General features: G+C 47.9%; 1 protein-coding gene across 2 annotated transcripts in view; it reads left to right on the top strand.

Moving 5' to 3' along the window:
• afap1l2 (actin filament associated protein 1 like 2) overlaps nt 1-12,331 on the top strand; it is a 55,830-nt gene extending 43,499 nt beyond the window's left edge. The window contains exons 8-20 of one of the 2 annotated variants that reach the window (XR_004223538.1): nt 1,475-1,564; nt 1,893-1,977; nt 5,220-5,324; nt 5,460-5,671; nt 5,990-6,135; nt 6,569-6,677; nt 8,623-8,856; nt 9,577-9,694; nt 10,060-10,224; nt 10,419-10,609; nt 10,939-11,085; nt 11,160-11,454; nt 12,122-12,331. Coding sequence is in view for 1 of the 2 variants with exons in the window: in XM_031905556.1 (XP_031761416.1) it covers nt 1,475-1,564; nt 1,893-1,977; nt 5,220-5,324; nt 5,460-5,671; nt 5,990-6,135; nt 6,569-6,677; nt 8,623-8,856; nt 9,577-9,694; nt 10,060-10,224; nt 10,419-10,609; nt 10,939-11,085; nt 11,160-11,186 (1,629 nt within the window). In the remaining variant the exon portion in view is untranslated. Of the gene's footprint in view, nt 1-1,474; nt 1,565-1,892; nt 1,978-5,219; nt 5,325-5,459; nt 5,672-5,989; nt 6,136-6,568; nt 6,678-8,622; nt 8,857-9,576; nt 9,695-10,059; nt 10,225-10,418; nt 10,610-10,938; nt 11,086-11,159; nt 11,989-12,121 lie in introns of those variants that run through there. The other variant, XM_031905556.1, reaches the window with a different exon arrangement.
• The last annotated feature ends 123 nt before the right edge of the window (nt 12,332-12,454 follow it).

The raw sequence follows: 12,454 nt of genomic DNA, 5'->3' as shown, positions 1-12,454 counted from the left end.
TGGTCGATCAAGAATAAACGAGGGGCACAAAAGAGAGCGCTGAGCAGATGGGAAATTCTACTAGCCTCCCTGTCAGTCTCGCCCCAGCTGGCGGATTTGAGTTGTGAGCGCGAGTGGTGAACACCGGTGTCATTGCCTGATGTGTATGCCTCGTAGCCGCCGCACATAAGTATTTACAAGGAGAAAAGAAGAAAAGAAAATAAAATTCTGCCTCCAACTCCCATTCATGCCCCCACGGGATCACGGGAGATGGGACAGGGGAGACGCCAATGAGTTCCTGTGGTCCAGCACAAGGGCTATTGGTGAGGGGCAAGTCAGAACTGGAGGGACAGCTACCAGGCAGATTGTCGCGCGGACGAGCTCCTCGTATTTCTAGCGCGGAGGCACTTACACCTACTGGGGAGGTCATTCATGTCTCCTCTAAGGAGTCACCGCCCAATGTAAGCTTAGTTCTATGTACCTGCACCGTGGCACATTCTATACGCGCTGAGAGGTCTATTGCTACCTCTGTATGAGGACTCATGACGCAATTCAGTTTCCACATGTGGCACAGATACTATCATGGTTCCCTCATTGTATGCACAGCACAGACACTCAGTCCTGCTTTGGCTGAGATTCTCAGCTACTAGTAGTATATAAACAGAGCATTCTGTCACCAGTGGGTTCACCACGTATCGTCTATCCTTGCAACCGCCCCGATATTGAGTGAGAGCTCAGCATGTTCCGCCCTGACTCTTTATGTGGGAGTCTGAGATATCTCTAGACCAGTGGCTGCTGAACTGCAACTCTCAGCCTTCTATATAGTTGCATAAGTTGGGCCCATCACTGTATATGTATACTGTCTCCATCTTGGTGCCCTACTGTCCATCCTATTTTCTGGAGTAGACAGCACCGCTCTCTCATCACAGTGGAGGATTCTCCATATCTGATCCCCCCTCTCCGACTTGTTATAAGCATGTCTCTCAGATACTGCCCTTGCTCTTTAGTGGCTCGATATTCTCACGCGAGCTGTATTACACATGACCATCTTCTTGGTCAGAGGTCGCACAAGATCCCTAGCTATCCCATTGTAAGCACAGTCCTGCCCTGCTTAGGCTGAGATCTTGTCTACGCTATCTGTATATCACAAAGCTTAATTCTCTGTGACATGTGGCACACGATACCTATCTCTGGATTCCCTGCCCCATATTGGTGCGCTCCATAGACCATGGTCAGTCCTGCCACCTGCTTTCTATGGCTTCTGAGATTCATAGCCGGAGTCCTTGCTACTATCTTACAGGAGATCTCTGTCTACACTGTGTGCACAGATCACTAATCTGATCCTCCGCGATCTGTGAATCAAGTGGCAGCAGTTCCCTTCGACCCTTGCTTTTATGGCTGAGATTCTAGCTATCTGTATAACAGAGCATTCTGTCACAGTGCCAGTATATTACAGTATATTATATTACAACATTACTTGTGCCTCTTTCCCCAGGTAATACAAGATATCAGTGGTCTCCAGACAGACCCCGTGGGTGACAGCTCCCCAATTGCTACGGATGGGCAGCGACAGATTCATTGCAAGGTACTGACGGATACATTCTTTATAATGCACTTTTTTTGGCTGAGAGCGCAGTCAGCACAGGGGAAGGGGGGTGCTGGTTATACAGAGATCACTGTGTATTACACTGGGCAGGAATATTGGGGATGCTGGGACAGAGGAGGGGCTATATTAATGTTAATACTTTTATATACGTGTTTGTATCCAATCAGATGGAGCAATTTTAGTTGGGTTCAGATTACTTGGGGTGTTACTGCGAGTGGGAAGTAACTATGGGGGGACGGGCACGAGTAACAGTAACATGGCAGCACCCGCGCGTCACATGTCTCACAGCCTCTTTATTCCCCCCCAGGTGGAGGGGACAGACAGACACTCTGCGGCCTCTGAAAGTGGGAGCAGCACCGATGGGCACCCCGAGACCCCCGAGGTCAAAGAAGGTCAGGAAATTCTCTGTCACACAGGTCTATACATTCTGTTGAACTGCACATCTCTGCTCAGAAATATCTATTTCATTTCCATCTGTCATGTGACAACTAAAGCACCCACCTTCCTCCGGGCAACTAGGGGAGCTGCCATAGTGCAGAGCTGATAAGCGACGTCTGTGTGGCCACAATCACTTCTACTGCACCGTCTGAGGGAAACAGTATGGCAGCTACACTCCATTAACATAAATACAAACACACAAGGGTTATACTGTACATGGGGGTTATACTGTACATGGGGGTTATACTGTACATGGGGGGTTATACTGTACATGGGGGTTATACTGTACATGGGGGGTTATACTGTACATGGGGGTTATACTGTACATGGGGGGTTATACTGTACATGGGGGGTTATACTGTACATGGGGGTTATACTGTACATGGGGGGTTATACTGTACATGGGGGGTATACTGTACATGGGGGTTATACTGTACATGGGGGTATACTGTACATGGGGGTTATACTGTACATGGGGGTTATACTGTACATGGGGGTTATACTGTACATGGGGTTTATACTGTACATGGGGGTTATACTGTACATGGGGTTATACTGTACATGACTGTTATACTGTACATGGGGGGTTATACTGTACATGGGGTTATACTGTACATGGGGTTATACTGCTACCATGGGGGTTATACTGTACATGGGGTTATACTGTACATGGGGGTTATACTGTTGACATGGGGTTTTATACATGTACTATTGGGGTTATACTGATACATGGCGTTTATACTGTACAGTGGGGGTTTATACTGTACATGGGTTATTTACTGTACATGGCGGGTTATACTGTACATGGGGGTTATACTTGACATGGGGTTATACTGCTACATGGGGGTTATTACGGTGTACATGGGTGTTTATACCTGTACATGGGGTTATACTGTACTGGGTTATCTGTACATGGGGTTATACTGTACATGGGGGTATACTGTACATGGGGGTTATACTGTAACATGTGGGGTTAAACTGTACATGGGGGTTATACTGTACATGGGGGTTTATACTGTACATGGGGGTTATACTGTACATGGGGGTTATACTGTACATGGGGGTTATACTGTACATGGGGGTTATACTGTACATGGGGGTTATACTGTATATGAGTTTAAACTCTGTGCTGTAACTGCAGTGGGTTCAGGTCAGTATATAAAGCACAGAGGATGGGGAACATTCCCTCCCTTTCACTGTTTCTCCCCAGCGAGATGGTTCCTGAGCCCCCCCAGCCCCCCCAGCCCCCCCAGCCTGGGCACAAAGGCCTTTTGTCCTACAAGTTTATCCTCAGAAGCCAATTAGCCCCGAGGCCATAGGAAGTGGCAAATTAATTTCCTAAAGCTGAATGTTTCCCTCCAGCACCGGGTTATTGTGGGTAACACAGTAATGGCCTCACACTGCTCTCTAATTGGTCTGTTAAACCCAATAGGCAACACTAATGCCCCATTCAGTTCTTATACACACACCAAGGGGGCAACTAGAAAGCAGTGAGGAGACAAAGTGTCGCTGGGGATTTGTACAGGGAACTGGGAGACTTTATAGCGGAACTTACCCCCAACCACACACATTGACCTGCTGAACTACATGTACCAACACACGCACCAACACACGTACCAACACACGTACCAACACACGTACCAACACATGTACCAACACACGTACCAACACACGTACCAACACACATACCAACACACGTACCAACACATGTACCAACACACGTACCAACACACGTACCAAAAGGAAAAGGAAAAAGCTATAGTTGGTATATAACTCAGTGGGCAGCTTTTGGGCTCAGTAGAGTAGATGGAACTCAGTGGGTAGCTGATGGGTTCGGTAGAGTAGATGGAACTCAGTGGGTAGCTGGTGGGTTCGGTAGAGTAGATGGAACTCAGTGGGTAGCTGGTGGGTTTGGTAGAGTAGATGGAACTAAGTGGGCAGCTGGTGGGTTTGGTAGAGTAGATGGAACTCAGTGGGTAGCTGGTGGGTTCGGTAGAGTAGATGGAACTCAGTGGGTAGCTGGTGGGTTCGGTAGAGTAGATGGAACTCAGTGGGTAGCTGGTGGGTTCGGTAGAGTAGATGGAACTCAGTGGGTAGCTGGTGGGTTTGGTAGAGTAGATGGAACTAAGTGGGCAGCTGGTGGGTTTGGTAGAGTAGATGGAACTCAGTGGGTAGCTGGTGGGTTTGGTAGAGTAGATGGAACTCAGTGGGTAGCTGGTGGGTTCGGTAGAGTAGATGGAACTCAGTGGGTAGCTGGTGGATTTGGTAGAGTAGATGGAACTAAGTGGGCAGCTGGTGGGTTTGGTAGAGTAGATGGAACTCAGTGGGCAGCTGGTGGGTTCGGTAGAGTAGATGGAACTCAGTGGGTAGCTGGTGGGTTCGGTAGAGTAGATGGAACTCAGTGGGTAGCTGATGGGTTCGGTAGAGTAGATGGAACTCAGTGGGTAGCTGGTGGGTTTGGTAGAGTAGATGGAACTCAGTGGGTAGCTGGTGGGTTTGGTAGAGTAGATGGAACTCAGTGGGTAGCTGGTGGGTTCGGTAGAGTAGATGGAACTCAGTGGGTAGCTGGTGGATTTGGTAGAGTAGATGGAACTAAGTGGGCAGTTGGTGGGTTCAGTAGAGTAGATGGAACTCAGCAGGTACCTGTTGGGTTCAGTAGGGTAGATGGAACTCAGTGGTTAACCTGTTGGGTTCCGTAGAGTAGATGGAACTCCGTGGGTAGCTGGTGGGTTCAGTAGGGTAGATGGAACTCAGTGGTTAACCTGTTGGGTTCCGTAGAGTAGATGGAACTCAGTGGGTAGCTGGTGGGTTCAGTAGGGTAGATGGAACTCAGTGGGTACCTGTTGGGTTCGGTAGAGTAGATGGAACTCAGTGGGTAGCTGTTGGGTTCCGTAGAGTAGATGGAACTCAGTGAGTAGCTGGTGGGTTCAGCAGAGTAGATGCATTGTAAGTAAAACACACTAGGACCCCCATGGGTCCTCAATGGTGGATGGAGATCAAGAGGAAGCTGGTGGGAACTGTATGGTAGAGGACACTTGTTGGGGAGCTGGAGGGCCCTGTACTGTAGGTGGCACTCACAGGAATGCTGGGGGTACTACACAGAGGGTGTATCCCAGTGGGAAGATGGTGGGATGGTGAGTATGAGAAAAGATAAAAGGAATCTTAAGCCGTGGGGTCTCATTGTGTTTCTGCGCAGTCAAGAAGAAAGTCTCGTCGGGTCTGAAGCTGAGTAACCTCATGAACCTGGGGAGGAAGAAATCCACTTCCTTGGAGAGTCCGGAGAAGGCCCTGGAGACCTCCAGTAAGTACCCCCTGGCACCGGGACAGCTGGGGTAGGAACTGGGCTGGGCAGGAAGCCCCTCATGGTCATTTGCTTCTTCCCACCCCTTCCTGATTTCACCCTCTGAACTGATTCTTTTGGCCAATCATGTTTCAGATTACCTGAATGTGCTGATTAACAGCCAATGGAAATCCCGCTACTGTTGCGTCAGGGACGGGCAGCTGCATTTCTACCAGGACAGAAACAAGACCAAAGCCGCCGCTCAGCCGGTGTCTCTGATTGGTTGTGACGTCATCCCGCAGCCCACCCAGGACCACCTGTATTCCTTCCGCATCCTGCAAAATGGGGAGGAGCTAGCCACCCTGGAGGTACCAAAGCCCAACCAATGGCCACTGGCCAGACTAATGAATGTGTAATAGTAAATAATCAATATACAGAGATTCAGAAAATCTCTAGGGAGACGTCCCTGCCCCAAAGAGCTTACAATCTAAGTGGGTATGTAACATGGAGGCACAAACAGGGGGCAAAGGGTAAGTTGTGAGTGATGCCCCCTAAGTGCCAAGGCTTTATTCTGTATCTCTGGCTGCTGCTACTCTGGCTAAGCATGCTGGGAGCTGTAGTTCTGCAGCACTGAAGTTAAAGCCATTGGGTCAAATGAGCTTAAATTCTGCTGCTTTATATCTCAGGCGAAATCATCGGAGGATATGGGCCACTGGCTGGGGCTTCTCCTGTTAGAGTCCGGTTCCAGAACCGACCCGGAAGATTTCAGCTACGATTACGTGGACGCCGACCGGGTTTCCTGCATCGTCAGCGCCGCCAAGAATTCCTACTTGTAATTCTTACTTTACACCTCTTGTCCCGTTACACACAATGCAGAGCTGCAGGCAGCCAATCACAGGGGCCCTTTCATTCAAACAAAGGGCACCAATAGCTGGGGAGGGTGAAATTCTGGCACTTTGGAAATTTTGGGAATTGGCTTCTCTCTCTGCAATAGAGCAAATACATATTCTGAGTGGCTCAATGTCTTCCATAGTACAGCAGCGCCCCCTGCTGCTCAATGAGGGGTATTGCTACTTTCATTTGTTTCACTTTGTGAGAGAAGGTTACAATGGCTTCTTTGGGCAAGGCAGAATCTGCAAGCCCCTATATAGCATCTACACAGCACCTACATAGCTCCTACACAGCACCCACACAGCACCCACACAGCACCCACACAGACACTGCAGAGTGAGACAATGAAACATTCCTGTTTTTTTTCCTCACAGCTTAATGCAGAGGAAATACTCTGAGCCGAATACTTACATTGATGCCCCACGGGGGGGCAGGTACCAGCAGGACGATCTGTATGATGATGTTGATGTGTCAGATATTCAGGTAGGTACCCTAGTTACTCATATGGGGGACACTATGGCACCCCCTACCCATATGTATAAATACAAATATACAGAGAAGGAATGTTCTGGGCACACAATAAGCTGTACCCCCATACTGTACTGTCTAAGGGAAACACTATGGCACCCCCTACCCATATGTATAAATACAAATATACAGAGAGGGAATGTTCTGGGCACACAATAAGCTGTACCCCCATACTGTACTGTCTAAGGGAAACACTATGGCACCCCCTACCCATATGTATAAATACAAATATACAGAGAAGGAATGTTCTGGGCACACAATAAGCTGTACCCTCATACTGTACTGTCTAAGGGAAACACTATGGCACCCCCTACCCATATGTATAAATACAAATATACAGAGAGGGAATGTTCTGGGCACACAATAAGCTGTACGCCCATACTGTACTGTCTAAGGGAAACACTATGGCACCCCCTACCCATATGTATAAATACAAATATACAGAGAAGGAATGTTCTGGGCACACAATAAGCTGTACCCCCATACTGTACTGTCTAAGGGAAACACTATGGCACCCCCTACCCATATGTATAAATACAAATATACAGAGAAGGAATGTTCTGGGCACACAATAAGCTGTACCCCCATACTGTACTGTCTAAGGGAAACACTATGGCACCCCCTACCCATATGTATAAATACAAATATACAGAGAAGGAATGTTCTGGGCACACAATAAGCTGTACCCCCATACTGTACTGTCTAAGGGAAACACTATGGCACCCCCTACCCATATGTATAAATACAAATATACAGAGAAGGAATGTTCTGGGCACACAATAAGCTGTACCCCCATACTGTACTGTCTAAGGGAAACACTATGGCACCTCCTACCCATATGTATAAATACAAATATACAGAGAGGGAATGTTCTGGGCACACAATAAGCTGTACCCCCATACTGTACTGTCTAAGGGGAAACACTATGGCACCCCCTACCCATATGTTTAAATACAAATATACAGAGAAGGAATGTTCTGGGCACACAATAAGCTGTACCCCCATACTGTACTGTCTAAGGGAAACACTATGGCACCTCCTACCCATATGTATAAATACAAATATACAGAGAAGGAATGTTCTGGGCACACAATAAGCTGTACCCCCATACTGTACTGTCTAAGGGAAACACTATGGCACCCCCTACCCATATGTATAAATACAAATATACAGGAGGAATGTTCTGGGCACACAATAAGCTGTACCCCCATACTGTACTGTCTAAGGGAAACACTATGGCACCCCCTACCCATATGTATAAATACAAATATACAGGAGGAATGTTCTGGGCACACAATAAGCTGTACCCCCATACTGTACTGTCTAAGGGAAACACTATGGCACCCTCTACCCATATGTATAAATACAAATATACAGAGAAGGAATGTTCTGGGCACACAATAAGCTGTACCCCCATACTGTACTGTCTAAGGGAAACACTATGGCACCCCCTACCCATATGTATAAATACAAATATACAGAGAAGGAATGTTCTGGGCACACAATAAGCTGTACCCCCATACTGTACTGTCTAAGGGAAACACTATGGCACCCCCTACCCATATGTATAAATACAAATATACAGAGAAGGAATGTTCTGGGCACACAATAAGCTGTACCCCCATACTGTACTGTCTAAGGGAAACACTATGGCACCCCCTACCCATATGTATAAATACAAATATACAGAGAGGGAATGTTCTGGGCACACAATAAGCTGTACCCCCATACTGTACTGTCTAAGGGAAACACTATGGCACCCCCTACCCATATGTATAAATACAAATATACAGAGAGGGAATGTTCTGGGCACACAATAAGCTGTACACCCATACTGTACTGTCTAAGGGAAACACTATGGCACCCCCTACCCATATGTATAATCTCCCTTCTTGTTCAGGACGATGAGCCCAAGCAGGAAGGGAAAGCTGAGGCAGAAGACAAGACCTACCTGGATGTCCTACCAAGTAAATCCTTCCTATACTGCACTGGAATGAAGTCTCTTTGCAAGGCCTTGGGGTCCCCGGGGCCCGAGAAAGTGAGCGGCAGGAAAGATAAGGAAGAGAGAGAGCAGGGGGCAATAACCAGCAAGGAACAAGAGTTGTCTGGGCAATCAGCTGACAAGACTAAACAGGTAATTGGAGTGTAACCAGCCTGGTACGACTCACTGACACATGTACTGATCCCCACGCATTTCTCAGGGGAAAATGACACAAAAACACTTTTTGCCTATGAAATAAAATCTGTTTCTAAGCGACTCCCCAATACCCATTCATTCCTCATTCTCACTGGGTTTATAGTTATGTGTAACTGTCACTGTGTCTGTCCCTTTCCCTTCCCTGCACTGCTGGTTCTGACTCCTGATACAACTCCCCAATATCCATTCATCCCTCATTCTCACTGGGTTTATAGTTATGTGTAACTGTCACTGTGTCTGTCCCTTTCCCTTCCCTGCACTGCTGGTTCTGACTCCTGATACAACTCCCCAATATCCATTCATTCCTCATTCTCACTGGGTTTATAGTTATGTGTAACTGTCACTGTGTCTGTCCCTTTCCCTTCCCTGCACTGCTGGTTCTGACTCCTGATACAACTCCCCAATACCCATTCATTCCTCATTCTCACTGGGTTTATAGTCATGTGTAACTGTCACTGTGTCTGTCCCTTTCCCTTCCCTGCACTGCTGGTTCTGACTCCTGATACAACTCCCCAATATCCATTCATTCCTCATTCTCACTGGGTTTATAGTTATGTGTAACTGTCACTGTGTCTGTCCCTTTCCCTTCTCTGCACTGCTGGTTCTGACTCCCAGACACATTATGCATTAAATATCTCTCTTTGCAATTGAATGTAGAACACAGAAGACCCCCCGACACAAGCCGCCCCCAATACCCTGATTATAGGAACAGCAGTGAGCGCCAGTCCCCGGCTGGAGAAGAAGACCAAGGAGAGAGTGAAGGTGACAAATCACGGTGAGACCCCGGGGCGGATGGAGAAGCCCCCAAACTGCCCCGACTTATAATGGAAGCTCAGGATAATGTTAGAATTTCTGTAGATTTGGGCTGAAAAGCGCCAGTTCCAGGTTCCAGTGGCCGTATTGTTCCATTCCCAGTGGCCGTATTGTTCCATTCCCAGTGGCCGTATTGTTCCATTCCCAGTGGCCGTATTGTTCCATTCCCAGTGGCCGTATTGTTCCATTCCCAGTGGCCGTATTGTTCCATTCCCAGTGGCCATATTGTTCCATTCCAGTGGCCATATTGTTCCATTCCAGTGGCCGCATTGTCCCACTCCAGTGGCCGTATTGTTTCATTCCAGTGGCCGTATTGTTTCATTCCAGTGGCCATAGAAACCTTGCTGGGGAAGAACCGGACAGAAGCAGAGATAAAGCGCTTTGCAGAAGAGAAGGAGAAGCTGGAGAAAGAGAGAGAAGAGATCCGGGTTCAGTTGGCGCAGCTCCGCAAAGAGCGTCGGGAAATGAAGGAATCGGTCACTAACTGCACCGGTAAGTCCAATGGCACCCAGTAGCACCCAATGGCACGGCCTCCCCCTGGGAGATAAGAATAGAGAACACTCAGCTGCCGGGGTCCAACATAGCTTTGCCCATCCAACCGGAGGGCCGAATCAGTAACATGCAGATGTTTGGCCCCCAGGCTAACAATCACATCCCTACTAAAGGCCATTTTCCCTCCATGGCAGATAAAGGCCTCCTGGCCAACCTAGAGGACAAGCTGAGGCTGAAAGAGGACGAGTGCAAAGAGAGAGAAAGAGACCGCGTAGACCTGGAGCTGAAAATCGTGGAGGTGAAGGAAAATCTCAGGAAAGCCGAGTTGGGTCCGGCAACATTAGGGACCACTGTGGAGCCCGCACACCTGGACCCTGCCCCGAGTGTAAGTACAATCCCCCCCCGCGGGTAAGTACCCCCCCAACCTCTTCTGGGGGTAGATCCATCAACAGGAACTCAAGGAGAATTTTCTCAGTTGACAAAAAGTCAATTCTGTACTGTTATTCCCACCAATATACTGTATATAATGGCAATCACTATATGCGCCACCTAGTGGCAGAATACAGAATTCATCAATTATTGAGCCAGATTCAAGGGGAAGTGGGAGCGAAGGGGTATTTATGGCTCTGCTAATGCAATGTCAGATGTTTTGCTTGGGTTTCTCTATTCCTGGGGGCCACTCCCCATTGCTGATCCGGTTTTTCTGTGCTGCAGATAAAGTCCTGCAGTCCGGTGCACGTCCCAGAATGCTCACCAGTAACTGCAACAATTGGCTCCCCGGTGAATTCAGCCACGGCACTAAAGAGCCGACCCCAGCCAATCGTGACCACTGGAAAGGGAACGGTCCTGCAGAAGGCCAAGGTGAGTGTAGTGAAGCCCCGCCTACAGTTTGAGGGCCATAAGATCTGGAATAATGATGGCTTTATGTTTTCTAGGAGTGGGAGAAGAAAGGAGCAAGTTAGGAGACCAAAGAACCTCTTCATGGACTGTGTCTACTGGCCAGTGGCTCCTGAGAGCTTTAATATTGACTTGCACCAAGACTCACCTCATGGAGTCATCAAGTGGAGTCTTCTGAGGGGCCTCAACTGTCTAATGGTGGAGCAAACCCACCCTAGAGATACCACTATGGCGTATGCTAACTTGCACCATGCTCCGTGACCACTAACGCGCCTGACGGCTTGCACATTCTAGTAGGGTTTGGAAGTGGGTCGCCCTACCCGCCAATAGCAGGTTCACTTCTGTGTATTGTCTTCCTGTGATTGAGTGTTGGAGTGGACTGAAAACTCCAATCTGATTGGGTTGTGTGTAATGAATCTACTGGATTAGCACCGGGAAGAAAGGCCGCATTCTCCACCAAACCAATGCAGGACAGGGCTGGGTCTCAGTGTAATTACATAGGTTTGACTGCTCCTCCTCCCCTCTTACTGTATGTGAGCTCTTACTTAAAGGCGCAGAGACCTTATTTCCTTATTACTGGGGGGAAAGTGGGCGTCGCCCTGTGGGATCCGAGATAATAACTGTGAAACAAGGTGCTCCAATCGCTTTGTGGCGGAATTTGTCCTTATTTCCTTGTGACGTTTGGTGTTACCGACGGCAACCGTACCCGGGGCAGGAAACCATGCGCGGTACCAGGAAGGCCGACTTGTGGGTAAGATGTTTTTAATGAATCGGGACCATTTGTTTGTACATAAATACGATATATTTACATAAAGACTGTATTTAAAAAAAAAGAAATAAAATATGAATTATCTTTAAAAGGGAAAATATTTTGCCCTTCTCTGTCATTGTCGGAAAACTTTTTGGGGCTTTTACGGGCCTGTTTTTAGAAGGTGAGAATGCAAACAAGGAAAAGGGGAGGAGTCTGACAAAATGTGGAATTCAGGACTGCCAATAGCAGGTTCACTTCTGTGTATTGTCTTCCTGTGATTGAGTGTTGGAGAGGACTGAAAACTCCAATCTGATTGGGTTGTGTGTAATGAATCTACTGGATTAGCACCGGGAAGAAAGGCCGCATTCTCCACCAAACCAATGCAGGACAGGGCTGGGTCTCAGTGTAATTACATAGGTTTGACTGCTCCTCCTCCCCTCTTACTGTATGTGAGCTCTTACTAAAAGGCGCAGAGACCTTATTTCCTTATTACAGGGGGGAAAGTGGGAGTCGCCCTGTGGGATCCGAGATAATAACTCGACAAAACGTGGAATTTAGGACTGCCCCTTTAATATCTGAAAC

Source organism: Xenopus tropicalis, chromosome 7, assembly GCF_000004195.4.
Source record: "Xenopus tropicalis strain Nigerian chromosome 7, UCB_Xtro_10.0, whole genome shotgun sequence".
Classification (NCBI taxonomy): Eukaryota; Metazoa; Chordata; class Amphibia; order Anura; family Pipidae; genus Xenopus; species Xenopus tropicalis.
The sequence above is the reverse complement of the archived record's forward strand: the minus strand, read 5'-3'. Positions and strand labels throughout refer to the sequence as shown.